We start from the raw sequence: 15,155 nt of genomic DNA, 5'->3' as shown, positions 1-15,155 counted from the left end.
GGAAGTCCTTCTTGGTTACTTCTTACATTTCTGGATTCATGAATGCCATGAAATTCAAAGAAAAGTTTTCTACACACCTCTAAAAGACTAACTTCCCTAATCTGTGGTGAAGTGAAAGTGAAGTCACTCAGTCGTGTCCGACTCTTTGCGACCCCAGGCTCCTCCGTCCATGGGATTTTCCAGGCAAGAGTACTGGAGTGGGTTGCCATTTCCTTCTCCAGGAGATCTTCCCAACCTAGGGATTAAACCTGGGTCTCCCGCATTGTAGGCAGACGCTTTACCATCTGATCCACCAGGGAAGCCCATATTTCTTTGAGCCCCTTTTCTGGGGCGGGGCAAGAATACTGGAGTGGGTTGCCATTCCCTTCTCCAGGAGATCTTCCCGACCCAGGGACTGAACCCAGGTCTCCTGCATTGTAGGCAGACACTTTACCGTCTGAGCCACCAGGGTTTTCCTGATACTCTGTAGTTGTGTGTCTGTGTGTTTTTCCTCCTTTTAAGAGTTCACATGTTATTATACGTATGTTTTAACCTTTGCCCATTTCATAGCAAACACTGGATATCCTTCTGGGAAGTGGGAATCAGTAAAGCATATGAGTCAACATGTGACAGTCAGAAATGTAAACAGGTGTGGTGTGTGCCGTAGTTCTGCCACTTACCAGCTGTGTTGCCTGGGTCACCCTCACCTGTGCGATACTCTGTTTTTAAAATAATTTTATTATTTCTACTCTTGGCTGTGCTGGGTCTTCATTGCTGCATGGGCCACTCCCTAGTTGGCCATGCGTGGGCTTCTCATTTCAGCAGTTTCTCTCGGTGTGGAGCGCGGGCTCTAGGGCACGTGGGCTCAGTAGTTGCGGCTCCTGGACTCTAGAGCACAGGCTAAATAGTTGTGGTGCACAGGCTTAGTTGCTCAGCAGCATGTGGGATCTTCCCTGATAAGGGATCAAACCCATGTTCCCTGCGTCGGCATGTGAATTCTTAACCACTGAATCACAGGGAAGTGCCAGGCCTCAGTTTCTTAACCCAGGTTGTTCAGTCACTCAGTCATGTCTGACTTTTTTTGACCCCGTGGACTGCAGGCAATTGGAAATAGTTGTCTCTACCTGTGAGGGTTAAATGGCACAACACAGGTAAGGTGGTTGGGACAGTGGGTTCCCAGAGAATAAAGAAGTACCTGTTTGTCGACAGAGTAGATCACCTAGCACCTGCCTGCCTAAGTAAACATGCATACAATTCTTCATCAGTGTCTACATTGAAAGCAAACACTCCATTCAGGAGCTTTTAGGATCAGAGCACTTGGACACTTGGCCCATACCCCTGGTGGTCTGGTGGTGGTTTGAGTTAGGAATCTCTGGATCCCCTGCCCCGTAGGCACTTAGTTAAAATTTATCTTGGACTTGGGTGAGGTGTGCCCTGGACAACTGAGTGACTTGGAGGCCTGACAACCTTCCGGGTTGGGTCTGATCAATGGGATCTACAGATGTCAGTCATTCCTTTTGGCCTATTGGCTCTGAACGAGCCTCCAGCAGACTGCTAAGCAGGCCAGCTGAGTAGCTTTTGTGGGTGGGTGGCGCTCACCCTCTGGCTCTTGCCAGCTGCTCATCCTGCCCTGTCCCGGCCTCTGGAGACAAAACAGACAAGAGCCTGCCCTCAGCTGGCTCCTGCTGCCAGTGTGTGAAGACCTCAGGGATGAACAGTCTGCCTCTCTGAATATTTCACATATACCCAGGACTGGCATTTTCTGGCAGCAAAGATTAAAGCGTCCTACAGTGCTAGAAAAAATTTAAAGCCATGCTCCATTTCGTAAGTATAAAAATCTCTTAAATATTTGCTGTCTAAAAGTCACTTTCTAGAGCAAAACTTACTTTCCCTCAGCTTCGTTTTCACAGTGTTTTATCCCCAAACAAAATTCTAATAAGCTCCAGATGTGAGAGTTCAAAGCTGCGACTTTAAGAATTATTCTACATTGAAGTTTTTAATGATGCTTTTTAAATTTAAGAAAACCGACATGTCAGTAATTAATATACTAAGCAGTAGATGATGCTATAAAGTGAAAAAATGTCTTTTGGCATTACCCCCTCCTGTTAACAGTTTATTCTATGCCTTTTTAGAAGTGAATATTCCAAACTAAAGTACATATATCAACATATATAACATATACTTAAACATGGAAATATAAGTATATACAAACATTACTTGAGTTATTTCTCTTTCTCACTCAAGATATATATACATGATCTATGATATATATATTATATACATTTACTTACTGTATGCCATGCACCATTCTCATTGCTTTTTATTTATTAAATTCTTTAACCCATATGTCAACCCAATGAGTTAGTATTACTATTGTTTTTGTTTTCCAAATGAGGATGAAAAATTCTGGAATGGTCAGTTATGTACCGAAGTCACAGCTAATAAATGGAGACACTGGGATTTGAACCAGGGCACTCTGATTTGAGCCCTGACTTTTATCTGTGGTGCTGTTGTCCTTCAACTTATATATATATATATGACATTTTTCCTGTTACTACACATATAAACATTTGTTCTGTGTCAGGAAGATCCCCTGGAGGAAGAAATGGCAACCCACTCCAGTATTTTTACCTGGGAAATTCTGTGGACAGAGGAGCCTGGCAGGCTACAGGTCCATGAGATCACAGAGTCAGACATGATTGAGCGACTAAGCATGTACCCATGGGGTAGCTGGTGGGGATAAGAATTTAAATAATTTTAAGTTATTTTAGAGTTAAGGTTGAAATACCATTTTATTTCCTTCCTAGAGAGTAAATTGCTCTTGATTAAAATAGTCAACTCATATTCATTCATATTTCTAGTTGCCTAGGCTCTTTTGTGGAGAAGGCAATGGCAACCCATTCCAGTACTCTTGCCTGGAAAGTCCCATGGATGGAGGAGCCTGGTGGGCTGCAGTCCATGGGGTCGCTAAGAGTCAAACACGACTGAGCGACTTCCCTTTCATTTTTTACTTTCATGCGTTGGAGAAGGAAATGGCAACCCACTCCAGGGTTCTTGCCTGGAGAATCCCAGGGACAGTGGAGCCTGGTGGGCTGCCATCTATGGGGTCACACAGAGTCGGACACGACTTAAGTGACTTAGCAGCAGCAGTAGCAGGCTCTTTTGAGCATTTCTTGTCTGTTCCAGCCCCACCTTTGTTCATCTGGGCCATATTATATGAATGGCTACATAATAATCCAATAAATGGATATCCTGTAACTTTGTTTAATCTACTGACAAATAATAGGTGGTTTCTAGTGGTAAAATCAACTTTATACATCTGTGTGCAGGAGTTGCTGGGTAAAAAACAAGTAAATTAAAATTTTAATATATTGTTCTATTCCCAGAAGTTTAAAAAAAATTGACACTCACCCACAACTGTTTTTCCATATGCTCACCAACATAGGGAACTAACAAACCTCTTCAGAGTTGTCTCTCAGATAGGTGTAAAAAGTGCCCCTTGTTTTAATTTGTAACTCCCTAACAGTGAGGGTGGTTCTGCATCTTCTCATATCTTCCTAAGCCATGCTTATTTTTCTGTAGTGTCTGTTCATATCTGATGCATCCTCTTTGTCTGTTGGGTTATTTGAAAAATGATTTAGTGCCAAGAAATTAGCCTATTTTAACTAAAAGGAAGTTTTCTTAATGTACAAGAATCCCAGGGACAGCAGAGCCTGGTGGGCTGCCGTCTATGGCATCGCACAGTCGGACACGACTGAAGTGACTTAGCAGCAGCAGCAGCAGCAGTCATTTTCTTCACACCATTTAAAAAAAAAAAACTTGAGGTGAAACAATATGCACCCAAAACAGAAAATAAAAACTGATCTCAGTATTGATCTTTTCAAATATTTAGTTGGTTATAGCTCTGAAAAGGGGGTCCGGGGGGTGGCTCAGTGGCTTCCCTCGTAGCTCAGTCAGTAAAGAGTCTGCCTGCAATGCAGGAGACCCAGGTTCCATTCCTGGGTCAGGAAGATCCCCTTGAGAACGAAATGGCAACACACTCCAGTATTTTTGCCTGGAGAATCCCATAGATGGAGGGGCCTGGCAGGCAGTCTATGGGATTTGATAGTCTATGGGGTTGCAAGAGTTGGACACAACTAAAGCACACGCAGCAGCAGAAGCAGCTGCACTTGGGTTCCATCCCTGGGTAGGGAAGAGTCCCTGGAGAAGGGAATGGCAACCCACTCCAGTGTTCTTGCCTGGGAAATCCGATGGACAGAGGAGCCTGGCAGGCCACAGATCATAGGGTCGCAGAAGAGTTGGACACGACTTAGCGATTAAACGACAACAACCGCGCTGTGAAGGAGGAACGGAGCTGAGGGGATGTGATCCCACTCACCCCTTCAAGGTGGACGCCACCAGAGGCCCAGGACTCTGCGATCTCTTAGCTGAGTCCCCCCCATCTCTCCCATGACCGCTGCAGCTTCCTAAGTGCCCCCAACCCCACCCCCGTCTCTGCGCACACTGCCTCTCCCACCCCTACAACAGCCGCCCTAGAAAGGAATATCTGATGGAAATTTCACCATCATCTACCCTGCCAGAAAGCCTCTGCGCACTCAAGACAAAAGTCCACTATGCTTTCAACAAGCCTACGACGTCGTCCAAGACCTATTCCCGCCCTCTTGGCTCTCTACCACTGGCTCTCCCAAGTTCCGGCGCCTCCAAGCCCCTCCCTGAGCTGGGACTGGCGAAAGGCGGATCCCGTCGGACCTTGCCGGGGGCGCCCTGGAGCAGCCCAGGCTGAGCGCGTAGTGCGCGCTGCCGGGCCGGTCCATCTCCGGCCCTGCTAATCTCAGAGTAGGGCGGGACCTATCAGACGGTCTAAACCAATCCTAGATTGGGGGCGGGACTGGGGCGGGACTCTAGGCTCCACGCCAGGCCCTGGTTTTCCGGCTTCCCAAACCCAAGTGCCGGGCCGCAACCGCACATCCTGCCTGCGACCCCCAGGCCTCGCGCATCTTTCGGCGCAATGGACCCTGCGACGGCCGCGCAGGTGAGCGAGGCGGTGGCGGAGAAGATGCTCCAGTACCGGCGAGACAAGTCAGGCTGGAAGATTTGCCGGGAAGGCGTGAGTGAGGAATGGGGGCAGAAAGGGGTCGTGGGGTCTTTGCTCCCTAGGGCTGGGGTCTCAGAAGCCCCTAGGCTCCTCCTCTCCCAAGAGTTTTTCTGCATTCTATCCCCTGGAGCTAGATTGAAGAGGAGATTCCACTGGGGGTTGTTTCCTTAAAAAAAATATAGGGCCAGTTGTGCACACAGTGACCCCTAGGAGATGAGCCTGTGTCCCTTTCACTAAATGACTTAGCCAAGGTCACCTGCTGGCAAATGGTTAGGGTGGAGCAGGAAGCACCAAACAGACCTAAATTGTCCGAGGAAACAAGATGCATGGTGGTTTTTAAAGTGATTTGAAAATGTCCAGTGCTCTAAAGCTCTTCGAGTAGCCACATGAGATCCCTTTGTCCATCGCATCCTCTTGGAGGCAGCTTTGTTCAGGACTAGTCCCCACTCTGTCACGAATCAGTTGGGTCTCACCTTGGAGACTTGCATCTCTTGAGGCTCTTGACATTTCTTCCATAAAACGGGATCGGGCTCTATCTCCCAAAAGTCCTTCTAGCTCTAAAATTGTGTGATTTTGTGCCTTTTGACAGAATGGAGTTTCAGTTTCCTGGAGGCCGTCTGTGGAGTTTCCAGGGAACCTGTAAGTGTGTGCCTTGCTCAGAGCTCCTCAGGGTGTCACACCTCTCCTGATGTTTCTGTGGGTTTGCTTCCTTTGAGACGGCAGTCCATCCTAGCACCTGGAATCAACTTGCCAGTCATCCTCCGGAAAAGCTTCTGCATCTAACTAAATCATTTCCTCAAGTTGTATTCTTGTGAAAGCTTAGTGTCTGTCCGTTTCTGCAGGCCCATGGGGAGGTGGGCCAGTAGATGTCAGCTCCTTCTCTGCAAGGCTGTCTTGAAGAGTGGCACACATAGCTTCTAGTCCTTCTGTGTAATCCCAGGATAGACAAGTTTGGTTGTTGCCTTGGGGTCACGTTGCTCTTTGTGCTACAGGTACAAAGGAGAAGGCATTGTGAACGGGACACCAGAGCAAGTGTGGGACTGTGTGAAGCCACTTGCTGGGACTTTACGAGCTCAGTGGGATGAGAATGTGAACAGTTTTGAAATTATTGAAAGCCTCACTGATGTAAGTCTTTCCAAGCACTATTAACCAGAGACAGTAGCTGACTCTGTCCCCTCTGTGAAGGGTCAGTGACACCTTTAGGCAAGGGGTTGTTGTTGTTTTGTTGCTAAGTCGTGTCCGACTCTTTGCAACTATAGCCAGCCAGGCTTCTCAGTTCATTGGATTTCCCAGGCAAGAATACTGGTGTGGGTTGCCATTTCCTTCTCAAGAAATTTTTCCCAACTCAGGGATCGAACCTGCCTCTCTTGTGTCTCCTGCTTTGGTAGGTGGATGCTTTACCATTGTGGCACCTGGAAAGCCCTTAGGCAAGGGGAGTGCCCAGCAAATAGGTTGCACACTGCTCAACACTTAAACCCAGCCTCAGCCCAGGTATAGGTATGCAACAGTGAGACCCAGAGAGGTAGAGCTGCCCTAAACAGAGCTGAGAGAACCCTTCAGTGGCTAATGAAGGTAGGAGTGCAGAGTGAATGTGAGCTCTGAGAATGGTGAAGCAGCCTGGATTGGACGCATCAGCTCTAGTTTGAAATATTGCCCCTTGATGAGAACGTGATAATGAGTCCTGGCCAAAGACTCAGGATCCTCTGCCAGCTGTGCGACTGTGCCGGGGACAAATTCTGGATGCCAGTTTCTCTGCTGATAAAACATGTGGTATCTAGCCTAGTGCTGCCCAGTAGAACTTTCTGCTGTGATGAAAATATTTTACAACAGCGCTGTTCAATACAGTAGCCACTGGCCCCAAGTGGCCGCAGACATTTGAAAGGTGTCTAGTTTGAAGAAATAGTTAATTTTATATAATTTTCATGATTCAGTGTAAATTTAAATAGCCATGTGGAACTTGTGGCTGCCATATTGGACAGCAGAGATCTAGTTGGTCCTGCCCTGGAATCCTCTGTAGTGTTAAGCATGTGTGTGTGTGCTAAGTTGCTTCGGTTGTGTCTCTTTACGACCCCATGAACTGTAGCCGCCAGGGTCCTCTGTCCATGAAATTTCCCAGGCAAGAATACTGGAGTGGGTTGCCATTTCCTCTTCCGGGGGACCTTCCCAACCCAGGAGTCCAACCTGGGTCTCTTGCGTTGGCAGACTGAGCCACTTGGGAAATCCCATAGTGTTAAGAATCCACCTCATTTTGATTTGCCTTGAGGAAATGTTGCTGTTTTTTTTTTTTAATGGTGCCTTGATTTTGACATCTGTGGACCTAGTACCCTCCTGGGTGCTTCTATAGCAGTTGTTATGAAACCTCAAGCCATAATTCTTTACTACTTGATCGGCAGGAACCAAGTGTTCTTAACCTTCACCAAGAATTCACATTTCAGTTCATTATCACAGGAGTTTATGTCAGTGTTTCGTGAAGGGTGGGGCACAAGGTCTTTAACAGTTGAAGCTGAACTTCAGTCACCCCTAGTGAGGTCACTCCATTTCAAGCCTTCAATCTCTCTGATAACTCAAAGCGAAAGTCTCAGGGGCTGATGTGCCTTTGACACCTTGCAAATCTCCATTATGACAGACAGCTGGCCTCAGGCTCAGAATCAGAACCCACGAATTCTGCATGTGTGTCTGTGTGTGTGTGTAGCAGTTGTCTTTTGTTTACACCAACTGATACCTTCTTTTTCATTTCCAGCAGTTAAATAGCTTCCTTTTAAAATAAGTTTAAGTTTTAAAAAGTGAGCACATTTAGTTAACAAATATTAAGTGAATGGGCTTCCCTGATGACTTAGATGGAAAAGAATCTGCCTACAATACAGGAGACCTGGCTTCAATCCCTGGGTTGGGAAGATCCTCTGGAGAAGGGAATGGCTACCCACTCCAGTATTCTGGAGAATCCCATGGACAGAGGAGCCTGGCAGGCTACAGTCCATGGGGTAACAAAGAGTCAGACACAACTGAGTGATTAACACATGTTAAGTGAATAATGGGATAGGCTCTCCCTGGGACTGTCCCATCCTGGGGCCTGATCATGTAACCCTGAAGGGGCCGAGGTCCTGCTGGAGTAGGGGAACCATGGGATAACGTGTGGGCTTGAGGGGTCCTTGACTTGTAAAGTGGGGGGATGAACTTGGAATATTCTGAGACTGGGTGAAGTTCTAGGGGTGCTCCCTGCCAGGGTCAAATGGGTAAATGAAACCAGTTTTTCAGTTGTGAGGGACCACTGAGAGCATTGTCCATAGACTCAGTGGACATGAGTTTGAACAAACTCCGGGAGATAGTGAAGGACAGGGAAGCCTGGCAGTCCTGGGAAGTGTGGCAGTCCATGGGGTCACAGAGTCGGACAAGACTTGGTGACTGAACAACGGAGAACTTTGTCCAGACAGACGCTTATTATGTGCTCCATCAGTGACAATTCTCATGGTCCTTTTAAAAATTATTTTAAAAAATATTTATTTGGTTTTATTTTTGCCTAAGTTAAGTCTTAGTTGCCGCAGGCCAGCTCTTTGTTGCATCATTTGTGCTGCCCGTGTTGCCCAGGTCACAACCCAAGATGTTGCAAACTGGGTATGTTCTCGTGACCCCTGGCACCTCCATCCAGGGAAGTTCATTCCAGACCCTCTAGGTCACAATGCCACCTTGCTGTCAGTGCTGATCCCATCTTCCAGAGCCTGGTTTATTGGGACCGGATGTGGGGGTGGGTGAGCTCCGAGTGGAGTCAAGGCAGGGAGCAGATGCCAGGCCATCAGATGCAGCTGGACCCCTCTTTCCTCTGGCAGACCCTGCTCTTCAGCAGAACCACTACCCCCTCGGCCATCATGAAGCTTATTTCCCCCAGAGACTTCGTGGACCTGGTGCTGGTCAGGACGTACGAGGACGGCACTATCAGTTCCAATGGTGAGTGATGGTGGCCCTGCTTCAAGGTGTTAGTGGGCTGCTGCTCTCTGTCTCCCCCACACCCACCCAGTTGTTCAAAGAAAGCCCACCAGCTAGAAATCCCTGAGGCATGCACAGCCTGGGGTGTGTTCCCTTCCCCTTGTCAGGTTTGGGGGGATTCTGTGCCAGGGAGGTCTGAGATGAGAGCATCCACACATGTCATTTTACTTTGAAGACACAGATTCCATCAGCACCCTATTTTCATTCTTGCTGAGGTGCATAGTTCATACCCCAGACACGTGGGCTGTGATTTAGCTCAAGGGAACCCCAGGGTGTGGTGATCCCCTGCACCCATGGAGCACCTTCCCAAGAGGGCTGTGGCACTGTCGGCTCCCCCACTTCCAGTCAGGAGCAGAGTTCCTGCCTCTGCACTTTTTACGGTTCCTCCTGCAGAAAGCACCAGTCTGGCTACTCTCCTGAATATCCCATGTAGGGGCAGGTGGTGGCACGTCCACACCTCTGTTGGCTGGGATTTGAGAGGGAGACCTTCTTCCTTCTACCCTTAAGCCTGACATCTGAAATGTTCTTTAAAAAAAAAAATTGCATTTATTTGGCTGTGCTAGGTCTTAGTTATGGCATTTGGAATCTAGTTCCCTGCATGTGTGTAGCTCAGTAATGTCCAACTGTTTGTGACCCCCCTGAACTGTAGCCCGCCAGGCTCCTCTGTCCATGGGATTCTCCAGGCAAGAACACTGGAGAGGGTTGCCATGCCCTTCTCCATGGGATCTTCCCGACCCAGGGATTGAACCCACCTCTCCTGCATTGGCCCATTTTCCACTGGGCCACCAGAGAAGACCCTGAATTATTCTTTCCTCTAATACTCTGGCAGGTTGCAGAGGGTGTGTGTGCATGTGCGAGTGCAGAAGTTGTGTGAGCACACATACGTGTGAACATGTGTATGTGAGGGACAGTGGGGTGGCAGTAGGGAGTGCTCAGGCTCCAGGTGACTGGTCTGCATATACTCTGGGTGCCTGGTAAGGCCCTTCAGCCGCTGTGGCCCAATTGCCGGAAGTTGTAGCTCCCTGACCCTTTACTCTCTCTTCCAGCTGCCAATGTGGAGCATCCATCTTGTCCCCCGAATCCAGGTTACGTGAGAGGATTTAACTATCCCTGTGGTTGTTTCTGTGAACCTCTGCCAGGGTAAGACAACCTCCTAGAATGAATGACGTGCCCAGACCTCACTGGCTTCACTGAAGATCTCCTGTTGTTGTTGCTGAGTTGATCAATCGTGTCTGACTCTTTGCAACCCTGGGGACTGCAGCGTGCCAGGCCGCTCTGTGTCTCACCATCTCCCTGAGTTTGTTCAAACTCATGTCCGTTGAGTCGGTGATACCATCCAACCATCTCATCCTCTGCCTTCCCCTTCTCCTTTTGCCTTCAGTTTCAGCATCAAGTCTTTTCTAGTAAGTCAGCTCTTTGCATGAGGTGGCCAAAGTATTGGAGCCTCAGCTTCAGCATCAGTCCTTCCAGTGAATATTCAGGGTTAATTTCCGTTAGGATTGACTGGTTTGATCTCCTTTTTATCCAAGGCAGAGGATGTTCTACTCAATGGCAACATTAACGATGATTCCCAATAATTAAAATGCCTTATACCTCTGTAGGCCTTGCTGTTACAGAGCCCCACATATACACATCAGTGATGTAACACGCCAAAGTTCTGTTGGCATGTGGGAAAGAATTGTGGTGGTATTGTTCGGTCACTCAGTTGTGTCCAACTCTTTGCAACCCCATGGATTGCAGCACACCAGGCTTCCCTATCCTTCACCATCTTCCAGAGTTTGCTCAAACTCACATCCACTGAGTTGGTCATGCTATCTAACCATCTCATCCTCTGCTGCCCACTTCTACCTTCAGAATTGTGGGGAAGGGTCCTTATTTCTGATGTGGGGAACTCTCCGTCTAGTCGTAGGCAAGCTGGGCAAGTGTCATGGTCCCATGTAGCAGATGAAGAAACTGAGGCTCAGGGAGGCTGGGGAGTCTGTGCAGGGTCACAGGCTGGCCATGTAGGGTCTGGGCACCCAGTCTTCTTGGGGTTCTGAGAGTGCTCCACCAGCTGGGAGCAGCCAAGAGCTTAGCCGTCAGTCCCCCTACTGGTGCTCATCTTGTGTCCCCTTAGCGAGGAATGAGGTTGAGATGCTCTGGCCTAACGGGTGAATCTGAGAGCACAGCGTGAGTCAGGCCCAGAAGTGAGCCCAGAAATGGCCCTGTCCCCGTGTTCTCACAGGTCATGGCCAGGTTCTGGTTTTTGGTATTTTTGTTGCCATACCGAGCAGCATGCAGGATCTTAGTTATTGTATTTTTGGTCTAAGTCTCCATAGTTGCTGTTTAGTCACTCAATTGTGTCCACTTCTTTTGTGATCCCATGGACTGTAGCCTGCCATGCTTCTCTGTCCATGGGATTTCCCAGGCAAGAATACTGGAGTGGGTTGCCAGTTCCTTCTCCAAGGGAGCTTCCCGACCCAGGGATCAAACCCACATCTCCTGAATTGGCAGGTGGATTCTTTACCGCTGAGCTACCAGGGAAGCCCTCATTTACACTCTTCAGTATTATTCAGGGCATCAAAGTGTTTTGTTCATGTGGATTATATCCATCAATATTTACTATATTTGACATTAAACCTGGGACATTTTAAAATAATGATACATTCATTAGAAGTGACTCATTGGAAAAGACCCTGATGCTGGGAAAGATGGAAGGCAAAAGGAGAAAGGGACAGTAGAGGATGAAATGGTTAGATAGTATCACCAACTCAACATGAATTTCAGCAAACTCCAGGAGACAGTGAATGACAGGGAAGCCTGGCATGCTGCAGTCCAAGGGGTTGCAAAAAGTCAGACATGATTTATCGGCTGAACAACAACAACAGCAATTACATGATAAATAAATATTGTTGTGAAAAATAACTATATTTTTCAAAAGAGAAAAATAGTAGAGAGTGGTCTTGTTTGACATTTGAGGAAATATTAATGTCAGGCTTAATAGAAGCTCACATCTGCTTCTACATTCAGTCTGTTGTGATACACACATCAAAGGGCCTTTGGAAACTGCCCCCCGCCCAACAGCAGCAAAGCGGTTAACAACTCCATTCAAATAGAATGCTCAGGGACCTCCCTGGTGGTCCAATGGCTAAGACTGCGTACTTCCAATACAGGGGATGCCGGTTTGATCCCAGGCTGGGAAAGTAAGATCCCACATGCTGTGAGGCGTGGCCTCCAAAAATTAAAAATAACTAAACAAACAAAAATGCTTGGTCTCCACAAAACCCATGCCTTTGTTGTGCTGTCCATGGGAAAAATTTGTGAGAATAAAATACAGGCTGAGAGAATGGGAGTGAAAAGGCAAATCACATCTTAGTGCTGTGAGGAAAATAGCCTTGACCTTGAAAAGCCCTTGAAAGGGTGTCAGGAACCTCCAGGAGTTGCCAGACCTCTTGCAGAATCACTGCCCTCAGTGATCGGAGGGCAGCATCATTTCTCTTTCTCCCAGGACCTGGCACTGGAGTAAGTTCTCTGGAAAACTTTGCCGAGTGAATCAGGCACAGGGAATGAATGACCTTGCTGTGATGGAAATGGCTGCACGTCCTCACTTGCCATCCATGTGGGGCCAGGGAAGCATGCTTGAGAGGACCCACTTCCATCCTGAAAAGAACCAGGTCCAGAGGGGACCCCTGGGCAGTGAACCCAGCTAAATCCCTGGGTTTGGACCACTTCCTTGGGGTCCCTCAGTTCTAGATACCTAACAGCCCTGTTTTTGTTTTCACAGGGAGCCAAACAAAACCAGCCTGGTCACGTTCTTCCAGACTGACCTCAGTGGTTACCTCCCACAGGGCGTGGTGGACTCCTTCTTCCCCCGCAGCATGGCTGGGTTCTACGCCAACCTTGAGAAAGCAGTGAAGAAATTCTTTGGTTGACAGCCTGGCTGGTTGGCTGAGAACTGCAGTGGCTTGTGCAGCAGGGCAGTTGTTGGGACACCCCTGGAGAGCCGGGGAGCCCACGGGCTCCTTTGGAAGACACCAATGGAAAGTTTGTCTCCAGGGGCAGCCCTGGGTCCCCTGCTCCTCCATCTACTTGGGTGGGGCTGTTGTCATCCAAGCACACCTTCTCTGGCATGTGCATAAGAGCCCCCGACCACCAGATGGGACCCCTGCCTGGGCACCGTGGTACACACTATTTTGTCCAAAGCCTTCCTCTGCTGGTCACTCTCAGAGATCCCCCAAAACCTGGCTCAGCCCCTTTGTTGTATCTGACCTCTCAGTCCTATACCACAGACCCCCAGATGTATGGTGCTGTGCCAGCCTTCCCCTTAAAGTCGTCAACTTGATGTTTAAAAAATGAGATGAGCCTTAAGGAAAAACACTTTCAGTATTCCTTTTATTGTCTCTTTTATTCAAATCATTTTTCTTTCTTTTTCCCCTGCATGAGTTAAATTTCATGTGCCCCAGGGAAACCAGGCAGTTTGAATCTGGCCCTGGAAGCACTCTGGAATTGATTCTGGATGGAGCAAGCCTACAAGTGGGATTTGAGGAGAACCTTCCCTCCCTTGGGCATTTGTCTTTTCTTGTCTTTGGTTATGGAAGGTGGAGCAGGAGTCTTTTGGCCTCCAAGCCCTGGTAGGGCCATACTGCTGTTACCAAGTCCATGGGATTTCTCAGGCAAGAATACTGGAGTGGGTTGCCATTTCCTTCTCCAGGGGAGCTTCCCGACCCAGAGATCAAACCCATGTCTCCTGTGTCTCCTGCATTACAGGCAGATTCTTTACCGCTGAGCCACCAGAGAAGCCCTGGTCAGGGGATACTAGGTGTTGCTAATCAATTTCCTTGTCCTGAGCTCAACAATCAGGCACTAAGTAATGACCAAACCAAATATCCCTTTGATCAGGCACACAGAGGTGGTTTCCCTACAATGTTCTGTCTGCATTTAAAAGCATCTTGGCCTGTTGTGCTCGTGCTTGGTTGCTCAGTTATGTCTGACTCTTTGTGAACCCACGGACTGTGGCCCGCCAGGCTCCTCTGTCCATGGCATTCTCTAGGCAAGAATGCTAGAGTGGGTTGCCATGCCCTCCTGCAGGGAGTTGAACTAGGAATCGAACCCAAGTCTCTTGTGTCTCCTGTATTGCAGGAAGATTCTTTACCTGCTGAACCATCGGGGAAGCCCCATCTTGGCCTACTGGTCTCTACCAAATCATAGAAGAAAGGACTCACTCTTTGTATCATTTACCAGCTGGACAAGTTTCTTACTGTCTTTGGGTCTCAGTGTTCTCATCTATATAACAGGATGATGTCATGCTCTGTAGACATTACTGTGATTACTGAAGACAGTGTCCACTTAACACCAACACGGTGCTTGGCACATGGGAGGTAAATGGCAGCCATGTATATTTCACCCTCTCAGACTCAGGCCGGTCTATTCTGTTGGCACACTGAGCACACATGGAGTTTCACATGTCTGTTTATTTGCTCCGTCACTGGGTACCACCCCGGCTAGGAGCACTTCTCCAACCTCAACCAAAAAGAGTTTTGCAAATGCGCCATGTGATAGACCATATTTTCCAAAAATAACCCAAGCTGCCTTTTCCCTCCCCTTAAACCTGAGCAGGTCTGGGCCAGCTCTGACTGATGGAGCATAAGAGAAGTGATGCTCTTCAACTTTGGAGATGAGGTCATATCAAGGATGAAGCTCCTACCTGGCTCTCACACTCTCGGGGGACACCCAGTCATATATTGTGAGGAAGTCTTGGCCATAGGGAGAGGCTACCTATGTGGCCACCAAGTGTCCAGGCCAATGGCTCCAGCTGAGTTCCTAGCCAGCAGCCAACCTCAGTGACCCGTGTGTGAGTGAGTGACCCTTACAGTGGTTCTAGCCTCCAGCCTGTGAGTTGGTGCCAGCTGATGTCAAGTGGAGCAGGATGAAGGGAACCCCCTCCAAGCAGGCCAGCATTGCAGACTCGAGAAAAACAAAGGTTGGGGTGGATCGTCACCCAGAGACAGGTTAGAAAACCTGCAGAGCAAGCCATGGATTTCATATCCAATCATATATCCATTTTATTTACAGCACCACAGTATTATCACTAAGCTCTCTAGATGCAGTCTGTCGTTTGTAT

The 15,155-nt window shown here is 48.2% G+C and overlaps 1 protein-coding gene across 2 annotated transcripts; it reads left to right on the top strand.

The window, feature by feature from the left end:
- The first annotated feature begins 4,924 nt into the window (after positions 1-4,924).
- On the top strand, positions 4,925-13,354 carry STARD5 (StAR related lipid transfer domain containing 5). Of its 2 annotated transcripts, none has more exons than XM_068991390.1 (6): positions 4,925-5,086; positions 5,664-5,713; positions 6,067-6,199; positions 8,899-9,016; positions 10,102-10,195; positions 12,819-13,354. In XM_068991390.1, the coding sequence occupies exons 1-6, from the start codon at positions 4,988-4,990 to the stop codon at positions 12,964-12,966; spliced, it is 642 nt and encodes a 213-aa protein (XP_068847491.1). In that variant the 5' UTR covers positions 4,925-4,987; the 3' UTR covers positions 12,967-13,354. The 2 variants fall into 2 exon arrangements, with proteins under 2 accessions (XP_068847491.1, XP_068847492.1); XM_068991391.1 differs by having other exon boundaries at positions 4,938-5,011.
- The last annotated feature ends 1,801 nt before the right edge of the window (positions 13,355-15,155 follow it).

The sequence above is a fragment of the Capricornis sumatraensis genome, chromosome 19 (assembly GCF_032405125.1).
Source record: "Capricornis sumatraensis isolate serow.1 chromosome 19, serow.2, whole genome shotgun sequence".
NCBI classification, from domain to species: Eukaryota; Metazoa; Chordata; class Mammalia; order Artiodactyla; family Bovidae; genus Capricornis; species Capricornis sumatraensis.
The sequence above is the reverse complement of the archived record's forward strand: the minus strand, read 5'-3'. Positions and strand labels throughout refer to the sequence as shown.

Bases quoted from the DNA above. Each gene is read 5' to 3' on its own strand.
- STARD5 (XM_068991390.1), top strand. From the start codon at position 4,988: ATGGACCCTGCGACGGCCGCGCAGGTGAGCGAGGCGGTGGCGGAGAAG. The intron at 6,200-8,898 runs GTAAGTCTTTCC...TTCCTCTGGCAG, and splicing joins TTATTGAAAGCCTCACTGAT to ACCCTGCTCTTCAGCAGAAC. The intron at 9,017-10,101 runs GTGAGTGATGGT...TCTCTCTTCCAG, and splicing joins CGGCACTATCAGTTCCAATG to CTGCCAATGTGGAGCATCCA.